The sequence below is a fragment of the Falco rusticolus genome, chromosome 2 (assembly GCF_015220075.1).
Source record: "Falco rusticolus isolate bFalRus1 chromosome 2, bFalRus1.pri, whole genome shotgun sequence".
Taxonomy (NCBI): Eukaryota; Metazoa; Chordata; class Aves; order Falconiformes; family Falconidae; genus Falco; species Falco rusticolus.
In genome coordinates this window covers 19,951,476-19,967,223 of record NC_051188.1, presented here as the reverse complement: position 1 = coordinate 19,967,223, position 15,748 = coordinate 19,951,476, and the positions used below count along the sequence as shown (strand labels likewise).

Sequence of the window (15,748 nt, the reverse complement as noted above, 5' to 3'; positions counted from 1 at the left end):
TTCCTTGCACATCACTCATTTTGTGTCACAGTGGTTTGTTCTAGACATGTTGTCCTAGTGAAGGATGTCACTGTCAGCAGATTGTGTCTGTATGCTCATACACACATACGTTCATGTTTTCACAGTCATTTCACGTGTGTTTGTGTTCCTCTTTTTGAAAAAAGACTAGCAGAGAACTTGACATTGCTGATGATACTCTACTTTACTTTTCAAGTTTTCTGAATGGGTTCAAGCTTTTATTGGCTACCAGCACTGTGTAAAGAAAAAGTTAATCCACCCACACCACAATTATTTGGTTGCTAGGAGTATTTTTAGCAGCATGATTTGGTAATTGGTTCCAAATACAATAGTTTAGAAAGAGCCACACTGTGGCCCAGCAAGCAGTGAAACAAGAATATGGGGAGGGGATGAGGCAACTCACAACACTGGATGCGAGGGGATGGAGCTGCACAGAGCTCCTGCTTCCCTCGCTGCCTCAGGTGGGTGGAAGGAGAAAGAATGTGAAATGGTGGAGCTGTTGTCCCTCCCACCATACCCACACAGCGGGGCAGACAGCTGCTCAGACAAGTCAGGAGGTGAGTGCTGCAATCACCATAGGTCCAGCAGAGTCACTCACTGAAGTGGAGCCATGAATAAACACACCGACCCTTACTCATGGGAGATTATTATCTCATGGTCTAGTTTGTGAATGGATTTGCTTGTACAGGCAAATTGTATTGTTCTTTTTATGTAGCATCTTTCCTTCTGGAGATACCTTACTGTGGAGAAGATAGTTGGGAGGAAAGACTTGACTGATACGCAGTAATCTCCAAAAAATTTGCAGAGATGAAATCATGTTTTAAACAAGTTGTTGTATCATGCTACAACCCAATTGATTTCAATTTCCTCAGTATTTCTGAGGAACGTGATTTCTAATAGTTTGGGTTTCTAAAGGCTAAAAGCAGAAATAGTCTATGGAGTCTCCTCATCTGTGGCGGAGCAGCTAAATACAGGTACTTTCCAGAGAGCGGATGCAACCCACCTCACTGTACCTGCTGCTCTGCTGTTGGGAATTCAAACCCAGCAACTCTGTGCAAATGCATGAAATGCAGAAAGTGCAGCTGGCTGGAACCTGGAGGTGAAATAGGGCAGCTCAGTCTCATTCCCAGATGGACTGGAATGCAAAAGGAAAACAAACAGTTCCAAAGGAGAAAAATCAATGAAAAGATCTGTTTTACCTAGATTTAAGAATGTAGAGGACAACCAAATCTTACGAAAGAGCACATTAGCACAGAGTAAGCCATTTTTATCTTGATGCTGTTCCTTTAAACCAGCCTGAACTTTGTTGGGAAAAGGTCTCAGGCCATTAAGCAATCTCTGGTTTGGGCAATCATGTTGCTATGCTTCATCGGTTAAGCACAGCAGTAATTCAGAAAATGAAGCCATACTGCATCTGTCATATCATTGAAAATTTACTTCAGTTTTGCAGGTATTTGAGGATTGCAAAATGAACCACATTACCCTGCAATACTCCGCCGATGTTGGAATCTGCTCTGAACCTAATGGATTTCTTTAGTTCGCCAGTCAGAGGTTTTCTCCTTCCCCACTGCCCCCCGCCCCCCCCCCCCCGCAATATATTCCAGTCAAAGACACTATTGAAATTCTGACAGTAATTTATATACAGTAACTAGCTGCCCTTAGATGGGATACTAAACAATTTCTGTGCACCAGGCTGCATTTATTTCATGAAATACAGTACTCTATTGGCAGGCACTTCTCCTCCCAAACCAGCGTAATTTATAAGCACTATTGACAGTTTGCATGGAAGGCATTAAAGAAAAAAAGGATTATGATAAACAAGCTTGGAAAAATATCCTTAGATAGGATGGCCCATGAATAATACTACTTACAAAAATAGTCCCCCTGGCTTGGAAAAGGCTGTAAATATAGCTCCCATCCTGGAAAGACAGTAATGCACAGACTTCTCTTTATATGTGCTCTCAGTCCTGTTGAAGACACTGGGACTAGTTGCATGATTAAAGATTAAGCGTGTGTCTTAAGCGTTTGCAAGACTGACATTTTCCCTGCCAAACAGAGCACGTCTACAATGAGCACCTCTCAGCTTTGCAACAGGATTTCAAGAATTTTGAAGTATTGTTTCAGAACTGCAGGCTTCTTCCATGGTAATGATCTAAAGACACATGCATATATATATATATAGGAAAGCTTACTTTCCTATTGTTCTTACTCTATATTAGTACTCCCTGGTTATGTCTAGTGAGTGTATCTGTTATGCTGAGGGGTCGGAGCCAGCCTCTCAGATGCAAACATTGCTGTATTTGGGTGCATGGGGATTATTTCTCATTCATAATTGTCTTTATTAAAGACCACAGAGATACCGAAAATCAAAATATTCCTGCTTTCATGAAAAACAGGATTATATCCAGGCAGCTCCATCCATAACAAGGTCAAACACAAGCCTTGCATCCAAAAATCCTTTGCAGCTTGGGTGTGCATTTTTGCTGCAGATGTAAATTCTCTGGCTGCCCTCATCCAGCACCTCAAAGCTCCCTTGTCTCCTTACTGCGATGAAAACACGGGAAAGCAAGTAACACCCCTTAAAAAAAAGAAAAAAGGCAAACCAGAAACCAAAAGAAAAGGCCAAATAGGCATCGATATTCCTGCCACTTTGTGTGTTCAAATGGCTACTTGAGCATGGAAGGAAAAATGGTAGTAAAAGGTTATCACCACAAAACTCTCAGTTAAGATGACTTTGGGGTGTCCGGCAAGTGGACAGGCACCTCCAAGCCGCCTCCCTCGGCCCTTTTCACGTCCACAAGCGGCGGCAACACCGTTCCACTCCTCACCTCAGCCACCCCCTCCCCAAAACCCCGCGGGGGGCTGCTGTGAGGCGGGGCGGGTTTTGTGAGGGGAAAAGGTGTTACAAGCTGCCTGTAAACCTCGGGAAGCGCACACCGAGGGGACCGGAGGGCGGAGGGGGGGGGGGCTGACCCCCACGGTGGCGGTCTCCCCCTCCGGTCCCCCGGGGGTGCGACAGCCCCTAACGGCCCTTCCCGCCCGGCCGCGCTGGAGGCCCCTCCCCCCGCTGGTATGCGCCGGGAGGGGCGGGGTGGGGGGGGCAGTGGAATGACGCGGGCGCCGCGGGTCACGTGACGCGAATGGAATGCCAACAATGTAGCGAATGTCCCGACTGCGCCCCGCACTCGGCGCCCGGGACGGCCAAGGGGGAAGATGGAGACCGGCCCACGCCGTCGGGGTCGCCGCCGCCGTTGAGCCGTTCCCTGACGGCCCTCCCCGTTGGCGAGCGGTGGCGCTGGGTGCCCCGAGGAGGTGAGCGAAGGGGAGGGGGGGCGCGGCGCCGCGGTTTCCCCTCAGCCCCGGGTGTGAGCGCTCCGCTCCCCGCCCCCAACCGCCGTGCACCGAGGGGAAAGTCGTGTGGAGACGCGGGGCGCGAAGGCGGGTCGGTCCTTGAAGCGGCAGGGAGCGTCCCGAGTGTCTCTGTCCCTCCTGGGGGCAGCTTCGGCGCCCTGCCCGCACCCTCCGACATTTTCCGGACACCCGTGTGACAGCCCAGCTCTGGCGGGCGGCGAGCTCCCCTCCTGCCGGAGGCCTCAGCCCCCGGCGGGACAGCCCGGCTCCCCCCGCGCCCTGGGGTGCCCCAGCAGGCCGGAGCTGCTGGTAAATGGCCGGAGTTTATTTTTGGAGCTTTCTGCCTGCGAAAGGTTTGGGGATGGGGGAGAAGGTCTTTGGGCTCCCGCGTTCCTCGGCGGCGCAGCCGGCCGGTGGCGGGGGTCCGTCGGAGGCCAGGAGCCTGGCCCGGTCCGCGCCGGGGGCGTCTGTGGAGGCGGGGGCCGGGGGGAGCCGAGCGGGCCCGACAGAGCCCGCCAGGTCCGGTCGGGCTGCGGCGGAGGCCCCGCTGTTCCCAGTCAGTTGAAGGTCACTGCCAAAATTCAGCACTTCGCCACCCTCTCTCCTGCCTCGTGAGTGCTGCTCGTGTTGAAATATCGCCTTCCCCGGCAAAGGCACTCGTGCAAATGACGCAAAATAGCTTATTTGGAGTGTCCGGGCTCTGCGGTCAATTACTGCTGGTCTGCTGTGGATGGGGAAGGTGAGCTGTTTCCCACAGCGCTGGACGGGGCCACTGCTTATGGTTGATAGTGGGACAGGGGCACGGTTACTGTGGGACAGTTTTCTCAGCAGGAGGAAGGAGAGGAGAAATGATTTTGGGGAAATCCTCGCTTCAGTTCTTTTCACTTTCACCGTGTGCCCACTTATAAAGGGGAGCACCGCTGGTGTAATAAGGAAATTCTTGGAACACTGCCACCCCCAACAGTTTTAGACCTCCAGTACAAAGTAGACAGTCCCTGCTTCTGTGAATCTGTGATCCAAAAGAGCCAAAGCAATACCTGTAAATTGGGAGGGAAGGCAGTTGTAGCAGTTTCTCAAAACTTTATTTTTTCCTTCTGCAGTGATCGCTAGTTAGCTCACTACAGTGTCTGCATGATTATAGACTAGGTAAACAGCTCGCCAGCTTGGTTGGGGTTTGGGACTTTCAGCTCTTGAAACACAGCTGGGCTTCGGTTTCTTGCCTGTGTCCTATCTCCACATTGCTCCTAGCACATGCAACCTGATGGTGAATGAAGAAACAGGAGAGTGGATAGCTAGTGCTGCTGGGAGAACAGACATCAATCAGCATATAATATCAGTGTGGTTGGCTTGTTGCTGCCAGAGCAGCTATTTGTATTTCTCAAATGAAGAAAAATAATCAGTTATTAAAAAATTGTTCGAGCTCAATGCAATTGAAGTAATGCTGCGCTTATTTGAAATACTCTATCTTCAGGATAATAGACAAGCTTCAAACTAGTGCAGAACATACAACTTTTTGGAAAAAAATCTCAGGATTGTTTAGTCAGAATAGCTTGAAGCTCAAAAACAATTCTGAAATAATTTTGTGATGGCAGGAAGGCTATTGATACATTCATGCTGTAGGCAAGGTACAGATCAGGATGTGGAGTTACCCAAATCCAGATGTACAGTCAGAAACACTTAGACAGAATTAGGCACACTACATATCTTTTAAAGCATACAACCCTTTTATTTTTTGCTAAAAATGCAAATCACAAGAAGATTTAAAAAAGCAGGTAACTTCTCTTTCTTTGTAAATAATCTGTAATATTTAGTGTTCCAATTTCTTGGCTTATCTTAAATATTTAATTAAACCCTTTCTGCAAAATATGAAAACACACTTGCAGTTAGCTCCAGTACTTACTGTTGTTGCTGTTCTCATTCATATGATCAGCGTTTCTTTCTGGTTTAGCACTATTGTAAGCTGAGGAAGTTGCCAGCTGGCTTGACCTAGCATTATTAGACTTGAGCTTAGGCTAAAGGTCACAAAAGTTCTTTATGTGAAGCATGTGTGTAAGTGGGAAAGCAGTCCTTTGCTACAAAAAGGTGGGGGTGGTGCAAACTTTCCCAGTGCATCCCAGGCCTTAAGATTGGCACAGCGACTGAAAAGGAAGAACAACTCAGATTCCTAAACCCAGCCATATGGTGCCTGCTGCTGTCAGGAAAAGAAAGACAGTTACAGACCAATTAATTGCTCTGTATCTTTTAAGCATTAGCTAGTTATGATGTAATCCTAAAAAGGCTGCAATACTTTTTTGTTGTTGTTGTTTTTAAACCGCTATGTTTTATCTTTTGCTGTGTTTTAAGTAGAAAAAATCCTATTCTTGGGATCCTTCAGTTGCTTTTGTCTTCATTGAGAACAGTCAAAACTTGATCTGTTATTGACTTAATAGCTGATTTGTTGTTTGTGGAAATACCAAAATCTAAATGAACAGCTTTAGCACTTCACTTAAAACAAGTGACAAACCCTGTCCAATGTGCAGGCATTTGTGTCGCTCTTAGCCCTCTATGAGTTAGGGTTGCAGGATACCCTTAGAGAGTACTGATTGGAGGAGATCAAGACTTTGAATACCTTATGGGTGTCATTTAGTTAACTGAGCATTTAAATCTTGTCAAAAGAGGTTGACATAGATTGATCTTCAGTGATTAGTCTGTGCTTCTGCATTTTGAACTGGTGAACCATCGTAAAAGAGTTCTGGGTCTCACTTCACTGTTGCATTTCAGCCCTTGGTTGTAGAGGAAAGCTTGAACTGGACTCTGTAGGAAGTGGTGATGGGCTTTGGAGGTGAATGTGTCCAGGTTCTCTTGGCCTTTGCACCGGTAAGCTGTTTCCCTGCCAGTGAGAAATGATGCCAAATGTATGGAAATGGTTGTTTTGTTGGGAAATGCTATACCTATTGTAGGAAGAGTCATCTCAAGGAGTTGAGTTTTAGTATGAGCATGTGAAAATAAAGAACAATGCTTTCTGGAGAGACTCTTTACAATGATAAATGTGCTATGATCGGAAGTGAAGAACCTTTTTAAACAAAAAAAAAATCACAAACATCCAGTTGACTTCTAAGTAACTGAGAGGAACATAATGTGTTACCATCTTCTGTATTTGTGATTTGAAAACAACTGAACAAAATTTTGATCTTCCCAACAAAGGGGCTTGAGCACCATTCAGGAGTCACTTTGCAAGTGGTAACAGCAACAGCAGAAACTTGCGTAAGCAGCATCAATAGTGAGATGACATTTCTGCTTAAGCTGTCTTTTTAATTCTGTTTCAAATGTACCATTATTTAATGTTTTTGTTATGGTGAAACCACAAAGACTTAGTTAAGGTAACAACTTCATGCTGCACGGAGATGGTAAGTTGCACAGTAGTTCAGCTATGTTGCATAGTTGTTCTCTGATGCATGTCAGGAGAGGTGCATAAAACTGTCTCAAGGTCTTTTTTTTGTGTTGGGATGCTAACTGAGCTGGTTCTGCCTCTTCTGCTGTCACCGAGTAGCTCCATCTACCCGTCTTTTCTCTTTCTTCCCTATAAGGCACAGCTAATGAAATATCATATACACACCCCTCTTTTCTTTTTTCCTCCTCCTTCCAGTTCTGGGGAAAATTCTTACCTTCTGGCTTTGCTAAGGTATTCATGTGGAAAAGGCAAGATATCTTGTCTTTCTGTTATTCACTTTGTTATTGAAATACTAGAAGTTGCTATGGTTAGAGTCATCAATATTTCCATTATAAATCTTTTTCATAAACTTCTGAAACTGAGCTCAGCTAGTGTAAAACAAACAAAATCTTAAGTGGGGGAAAAACATTTCATGAGCATATGTTCCCTAATTATGAAATAGGATAGGCTTGTCCAGGATTTGATTATGCAGCTGGTTGGGAAACTTGCTGCAGTAAGGTACTGTAAAATTCTTAAATGTTGCACTTTTAAAGTGTTTTATTTTCATTTATTTTGAAAATGAAACTTTATAGAAAATTATTTGTGGAATGTGTTGAGAAAGCCTTTTGGAATCATGTTCTTGAAAACAGATAAAGTGAAAATCATTAAAGGGAATCCAACTGTGACAGCTTAATAGGTTAAACTGCTTCACTTGATTGTCATGCTGTCTCTTCAGAGGCATTTACAATATCAACTTAATTGCATGTACTTTCTGTTTTCTTTTGTTTCAGACACTGTCAATCTGCAAAATGATGATTCCAAGGATTTTCAATTTCTGTAGGAAACGTGAAGATGGTGAGCTGAAGTAAAATGTTGGCAGAAATTTCTTGAGAATTTTGCCTTTTCTTTTTCTTTTCAAAGGATTATGTTTACAATAAATTGATACCATCAAGTGACACTTTTTTTGAAATAATCAAAAAAAAAAAAAAAAAAGAGTAAAGCTGTATTTATGCTCAGAGAAAACTGGATTAACAATGAGGCCAAAGACTTTTCCTGCTACAACATATTCTGGAAACAGCAGACAAAGGTTACAAGAGATTCGAGAAGGATTAAAGCAGCCATCCAAGTCTTCAGGTCAAGGACTACCTGTTGGACCAGGCAGTGAAACTTCTCTGGACCCTAAGATTTTAATAGGGAAGGATGCTGCAAGGCAGCAGCAGATGAGACAAACACCCAAATTTGGACCATATCAGAAAGCTCTGAGAGAAATTAGATACTCTTTGCTGCCTTTTGCTAACGAGTCGAGCACTACAGCAGCTGTTGAAGTAAATAGGCAGATGCTCCAGGAACTGGTGAATGCAGGTTGTGATCAGGTATGTATGAGTTTGGAGGGGGTATTGTCACTGCCTTCAAAAGAAGTTTATACTCAGGACTGAAGAAAGGATTTTGATGGAAGTTACCAAGCTTGCCAGAAGAATCCATGCATTTTGTCAACTGGCAGTCTTGTTGATGTATGACTAGCAGAGTAGGTGGACTTACTGTTGAGAGATGTGCCTAGTATGGGATTAATGCATGTTAAAGACAGTCATGGTGACCTCTAGAATTCTCTTACGATTTCTCCAGTTGATAAATAAGGCTGAACAGGGTAGCTTGTCTTTTTTATTTTTATTTTTTTCTTTTTTTTTTCCCCCTCAATACTTGAATAAACCTTGGGTATGAGTAATAGGGTGGAATGTTGTCTAGCACATATAAACTCAGTTCACTGTCAGAAGCAACTAGAAGAAATGACAGAGACAGTACATGGTATTTGAAGAAGCTCACTTGCTGTTTGTCATAAGCAGGTAGAACTGATTAGATGTTCAGCAGGCAGCAGCGATTGGGTGCCCGCCTTTTTTTCCGTACCTTCTCTGCTTCTATCAGGAGGTGGTAGCCCTGTCTTAGATAAAGGTCTCTGCATACAGATGCTTGCTTTTGTCATTCTGAGATTGATGCTAGAACCTATTCTTCATTCAAAGACCATTCACCTGGTGCAGAACATGGTCTTTTTGTGTTGAGCTGCATTCATCTTGCATGTGCTTCTGGTGTTGGTATTGACTTTCACCTCTGTCCAGGAATAGTTCAAAATTTTGCTTTTTAGAGATGAAGTGCTGATTTGGGTTCATATTCTGGTTGTTGCAGACTCAGCTTTTTTCCTGTGTGATTGAATGACAGTTGTTGACATCCTGAAACATTTCCATTTATAATCCTTGATACAAATTGGAGAGATTTAAAACTGAAGTGCTTTCAGGAGCATTTCCTTGATTTCAAACTTAAACTCTGTTCAGTCATGGCAGAGTGTGAGTCTCTTGACTCTCCTAGACCATATTCTGAACCTGTATTACAAAACTAACTCAGGCATTATTGTAAACAGTCTGCATTTCTCTGGAACTATATAGATATTAATTAGTGCTGTTTCTATTCCGAAGAGTTTATGCTATGTGAGATAATCAGAGCTAGAGTAGATTGCAGATTCAGTGGGAAGTGCTGCAGTACAACTAAACACTTCCTAGTCCAGTGAAGCAAGATGTTATACTGAATTAATCTGGAGGAACCAAGAATTTTCTCTGATCTTAAGCATGCCATGAAAACAGAGTGTTTTTTAGAACTCTACCCTCTAAATTTCCCTAGCTGTTTAGGATGAGAACACTCCCTGTGCGTATGAGCCAAGGTTAAATGAGCACAGCTGGATTCTGGATTGGAAACGTGCATTTGGTAGGTTAAATGGACACATCATTCACACACAGAACAGGCTTGTTGGACTGAAATCTTGGAAAGTACTCTGAGCACACTACAGCACAGAAATGTTAAGCCAATGTATAAAACAGAAATACCTGAGCACCTGTTAAAATGTCTTGGTATTAAAGGCAGTGTAATGCACTATATATGTAAAGTTTTTAGTATCTTTATCTATTTTGACTTCAATGTTCATACAAGGGTATTGCTTCTTACAGAACACTGAGAATGAGCCCAGTTCTGACTCTGATGTGGAGATTTTTGCGATGTCCTTCAATTTGGAAGCATGTTTTTTGTTGGTTTTTTTGGGTTGTTTTTTTTTTTTGTGCGGTTTGTTTTCTCAACCCCTCATCAGCCATGATTCTTCCATCCTCACATTTAGCATTTCTCCCTAGCTGTGACTTGTTGCCTGGAGACAGCATTATTGGGCATATCCCTTAGGTGCGTTTGGCGTTCAAACTGAAGTTTAAGCAGGATCACATTTGGCTAGAATGCAGACAGGGGTTCCAAAACTGGAGTCTCGTGGCTAAAAATGCTGGGTTTCCTGATGTGGATCCAGGCCATATGAAAGTTGGCTGTCGTGAAGGGCTGTGAATGAATGGAGCTTCTTGAGATGGTGTGAATGGTATCTGGCCCTGGGCATGGCATGGTGTAGGGTGACAGTCTTGATTACTGCATCTAGATTCTTCCTTTCCTCCTCATGCCTGGGCAGTTTTGAATCAGATACTGAACTGTTTCGGAGCATGATGTGTAGTAAATCAGTCATCCCAAGCTACCCTGTCCCTGCTTGTGAATCAAAGCCTTTAAATGCTTACCACATGGAGGTCTGTAGTCCTGTAGGCAGCTAACAGATCTCTGATTTAACAGAGAAGTTAAATCAGGTTCAGTTTCTTTGGGGATGGTTTTATTTACCTTTGGACCCAATGCTAGTGTGAGGTTGGTAAATGTGCATTGAAGCCCTCGTGCCATTTCAGGTGCCAGGAGCAAATGTTCAGAAGTTAAGGATTTCAGTCCGTGAATAGCTAATAGTCTTAATTGAGCCTTCCTTTACAGCAAGTCTGCAGAGTACAAGACCTTATACCTGCTGATGCTGCTTCATGGTGCAGCTCTAATTATGGGCATTTAGGAAGTTGTGAAGAATGAATAGGTGGCTATAACATTATTCAGTTTGGTCTTATGTGAACTCCATTTTCAAATTGGATTTGGGCTGATGCTTTTTGGTATTCTAGATGGAACACTGGAAAGTAATCCTAGCCTTGTGGGTAATCTGTTCTGGTGGACACCACGCAAAAATTGGGATTATTCTTCAGTCTGCTTATTGAGCCACAGTAAGGATTTTTGGAAGGATGAGGGGGTGCAGTGACAGTTAAGAAGGAAGAAGTATCCATTTTAGAGTCTGGGGACAGGATATTCTATTTATTACTCTTACTAGCTCCACTCATCTAAGCATATCTGTAGCATGGTTAGACTTTAACAGCCATTTTACATACTGCAAGAGATGTGGTGATGTGGTCTGTTAGGTAACATAAAGGTAGGGTTTGTAGCTCCCTGTTCTGCTTAAGTGACTCTAAGTTTTAAGATGAAATGAGTTTAATTAAATAAAAAGAGAACATAGCGTTTTATTACTTTATTCTTGCTCTTTGAAAGACCCACACAGGCAGGAAATTGGTTATAAGCTGGTTGGTAAACTTAACAAGTATATAAAATGCAGTGTAATTCATGAAGTAAACACAAAATTCTTGTGTCTTTCAGTTATGGTCATCATAGGTGTTACATACAAAAATAATTTTGGGTTTTTTCAATTGATATAGGAAGTTGTCAGTGTCCTTTTAAATGACCTGTGTTCTTTCACAAAGATTTATTTTCAACCATTGTATAGCTTAGGATTTTATAATGAAATCTGGCCCCCAAAACTTCATGGGGTCTTTGCTGTTGACCTGAAAGAAGCCAGGATTACACATTCTGGGTTTTTACACATAATTAGTCATAGTTCTTCTCAAACAAATGGAGTAACTTGTCTGTTGTTTGCTTAAGTCAATCTTTTAAATGGTAATTATTATTTAGCAAGTTCAATCAAAAATAATTAGTGCAGCATAAATTGTTTTGAAACTTATAGAACATGACTGCAAAGACCAGGTCTTTTTTGTTGCAAGATCTTGAAGCCAAAAGCACTGCTGATATACTGTTCCTTAGTAAATAAAACTCGTTGGGCTTGGAAATGTAACTTGTAGTCACTGCAGAGGGACAAGATTGTGGAGCGTCTGTCCTGCAGGCTGGTAAACCACTGGAATCACCTGGGGCAACTGGATGGCGTTTGGGGTGTGGTGGTAAATGCAGCTGCTGTTGTGGATTGAATTTTTCTAATGAATAGATGCAATTGAGCATATGATCAGTGACATTCCAGCAACCTGAATGGGCTGTACTGTACTTACTGTACTTCCTTAGAGCATAAACAGCCACTGACATTGTAATTTAGAGTGGGCTGCAGCAGTTCTAGATGAACTGTGGAACATTACACACTTGTCATTCCCCTCCCCCAAGCAAACTTCTTTTCTTTGAGCAAAGATTCCTTTTCTGGGTGAAGATTTCTAGGCATGGTTTGTTTAAGCAGCTATTTTTAAGGAAAAAAAAAAGATGTTTTAGGATTTTTTACAGGCTGTGTACCCCAGTAACATGTATCATGTACTATACACCATACAACTGTGAAGCAGGCAAGTTCTTATGCTTTGTTTTTTCCAGAGGCTTTTATAGATATCTTTGTAATAAAACATGTACACCCCACCTGTGCCAATATCAGAACATTCCAAAGGGGAAGATCTGTCCTTTGGACACAAACTGTAGTGTCTTTCAAGGAGGTGGCATGGTGTTTGTGTAGACTGTAATGTGTCTAACAATATCAAGCTGACTATCTTGTCATCTGTATTGCACTGAGTTAATGGAATTCAGTTTGTAATGGGGTGGGTTGTTTTTTTTTTTTTTAAAAAAAATCCTCCTTCTTGCATTCCAGGATTCTTTTGATCATCATGGATTACATCCTTTGTATTTAACCCATTTGGCAAAGATTCTACCCTGATTTAGGAATGCTGCTTGATTTTGGGAAACTTTGAGATTGGGGAATACACTATTTATCTCAATTTGAACAAATACTTGCACTTCTTTAAGTGCGGGAAATAATGCTATGCCAAATAGAGCTTGGGCAGAAAGTCTTTTTTGTGTTTTGCATGTAGAACTAGTGTTCTGGTTTTTTTATATAGGGTTTTAGGTCATGCTTGTTCACGTATAATCCATGTGCCATCTAGCAGTGTGTTGCTGAGCAGTATGGCTTCTCACCCTATTGTTGGAGTGATGAGGAAGCAGATACAATGTGAAGTTTTGTTTTTGTAACAGTGTGTGGCTGGAGTTCTGCTTGTAGTAAAGTATCTGTTGTGATGTATTTGGTAAGAGGACAAGTTTAAAAAGACAGCTTACCTTCAAGGTGAAGGGCAGTAAATTTTATAATAGTCCTGGGCAGATGGGGGAATTAATTTCATAACATTGGCCTGTCCCATAACAAAAATTTTGTCTTTACTTGGGTAGGCTTCATCTGTATTAAGAGTTGAGCTTGCTGGGCTATTTACCAAAACCTCCAGGATGAGCATCTTCATTATCTTCTGGGTGTTTTGGTTTCACATTGTTTTGTTAATGAAAAATGACTGAAGAATGAGCTGTTACAAGATTGCCTAGGTTATTCTGTGGGTCATATGTTAAAGGTGGCAAGAGTCATTACAAGCTATGTTGCAGGTCAGGAGGATTGTAAGTATTCTTGGGTTACAAGGAGAAAAAAGAGGCCTTCAAATGAGGGCACTTGCTGCTGAATGCAGAAGGATTTTATTTTAGCAACTGAAGTAGATTTGATAATTCAGGTCAACAGTCTCTTGTGTGTTCATTTGCTTCCCTCCTTTGAAGGTACATTGTTCAATCTGTCTTCTCTTTACTGGGTGTGTTGAGAGCTTCTTTCATGACCTTTTCCTATGCTTTTTTTTCTCTTCTTCCTAACCTCCCTTTTTGGTTTCAACTTTGTTTTCATTTCTGAGAAGTTTCCAGTATCATCATCCAATGTTCTTCCATCAAAGCATATATGGGAATGTGTTTTCCCACCAGTACGCCTGAAGTTAGCCCCCTAAGTAATTTTAGTTCTTAGCTGCTTCAGGAAAAAAAGGGGTTTTAGCTTTCCAGGGACTGAAAGCAAGAGGGAAGGATTGCTGTTGAGCTGATACCCATTGACACCTCTGTCTCCTATCCTGTTTCTTGTCTCCAGTCTTCCAATGTTGTTGTCACTTCTTGATGATAGTCTGAGTCAATATACTTAAATCCTCGGTGCCATGATGCAGTTCCCATAATATATTTGGGAAGGTGCTCTTGGCTTTGTTCTGTGTGAGCGTGGCTCAGAGTATGCTTGTCCTGCAGAAGGAAGAAAAAGAATTTTGTCTTTTCCCTTGCATTTTCGCAGTAGTAGGTGATTGCGTGTGCTCCTTCACATGACAAGACATGGCTTCTTGGCAGCTGAGCAGTAATATAGCACTGAACAAGACTGCAGTATGTTTTAAATTCTGCCCTTTATTCTTGTTAGCCTTCTCTCTTTGGCAAACTACAGAATAAATTTCATCTTCATAGTAGGATTATGTTTGAAATGACAGAACAGAAATCAGATGTCAGACTTGAACTGTAGATAAATGTGAATCTTGAGTTACACTAATGCCTCCCTGTTCCTTGTGTCAGAATCATTCTAGAAGCTTGGGAGTTAATATAATCTAAAATTTTACATATATATATATATATATATGTTGTAACAGGTGCAGGATAGTTAAATTGTATTTATTAAAATTTAATTGCCAGGAGAAAGTTGAGTTATGAATAATTCTTTTTAATAAAAAATGAAGTAGTTTCATCAGTCATTAAAAAATTCTGCATAAGAATTACCTTCAGTCTCTCAATAAAAAAGCCCATGTGGCCAAAAGTGAAGACTGCCATTATTATAACAGGAAATTGATATTACAATAGTAGTAGGGTGTAACTGTTCCTTTTGCATACTTTTGCGGCTTGTATCTGAGAGGAACCAATGTGATTTTATGCTGAGACTGAAAAATAGTATCTCTGCATGGGGGATGGGTTGGGGTGGTTTTTTTGGTTGTGCTTGTGGGTTTTTTTCTTTCTCAGAAGAATGGTATGACTTTTAAACTTAGAGAGATTTCAGTAGGAGGACTGAATGCAAGGCTTTTGCATGCTATAGTCTTTAGCAACCTAGGAACACTTTTCTGATAGTTGCTAAACTAAATGAAAGCTTATGTTAAATCTGCTAATTGAGTATCAGTAGAATGCAAATAAGTCCGTGACTACTTCTCGATATACAGGTATGTGCCACGGTTGTATGGAGTGATTTTCTATTTTGGTTTTAAATCCTTTTCTCCTGAAAAATCGCCAAATATACATAGAGTAACTTAGAAGTAATTTTTCCTCACTTTTTTTCCTTGCTGTATGCACAGGAAAAATTATTTTGCAGACGTTTTGAAATCAGTTGATCAGCAGAACTGAAACTAAGTTAACAGGAGGGAAAAAAAAGGGAATTCCATCTGTATCTTGTATAGAAATACTAATGCTGTCACCAGTTATATGAGTTTATAGGCATTTAAATTACAAGGCTATAGCCAGGTATTCACTTGCATAATATAATCTGATAAACTGAAGGGAAACTCTACTTTTTTCTTCCATTTTCTTTATAAAATATAGTTGCCAGATACTGTCATGTTTGCCCAAGAATGAAGTTCCTGTGACTGTATTTTCTGAAAGCATGGTAGTATTACAACTGTGTGTCTTGTTTTCTGGAAGCATTCAGGGTGCTGGCTGAATTTTCACCAGACCATTGTTGGAAGGAGGAACAGTGACCAGCATGGTCATGCCTAGGAGGTAGGGACTGAAGATCACACCGCTGTTGCTCTGAAGGTGAATCGTTATGTGCTAAAAAACACAGCAGAAGTACTTCTTGGTTGTGCAGTTGATCATGCCACTCTCAAGCAGACTACAGGTTGTTGGTGCTCCTTTGGGTACCACATTCAAATCCTGCTCCACAGCTGCTTGTGGTGGTGGTGAGTTCTACAGGATGTCCGAGTCCTGTGTGTGTTGTCTCTGTGTCTCCCCAACCTACTGTAAATCAGGCTCCAG

The 15,748-nt window shown here is 42.0% G+C and overlaps 1 protein-coding gene across 1 annotated transcript in view; it reads left to right on the top strand.

Moving 5' to 3' along the window:
- The first annotated feature begins 3,140 nt into the window (after positions 1-3,140).
- LATS2 (large tumor suppressor kinase 2) overlaps positions 3,141-15,748 on the top strand; it is a 49,273-nt gene continuing 36,665 nt past the window's right edge. The window contains exons 1-2 of the mRNA XM_037376426.1: positions 3,141-3,330; positions 7,570-8,151. Coding sequence (XP_037232323.1) covers positions 7,813-8,151 — 339 coding nt within the window. The 5' untranslated portion in view covers positions 3,141-3,330; positions 7,570-7,812. The remainder of the gene's footprint in view (positions 3,331-7,569; positions 8,152-15,748) is intronic.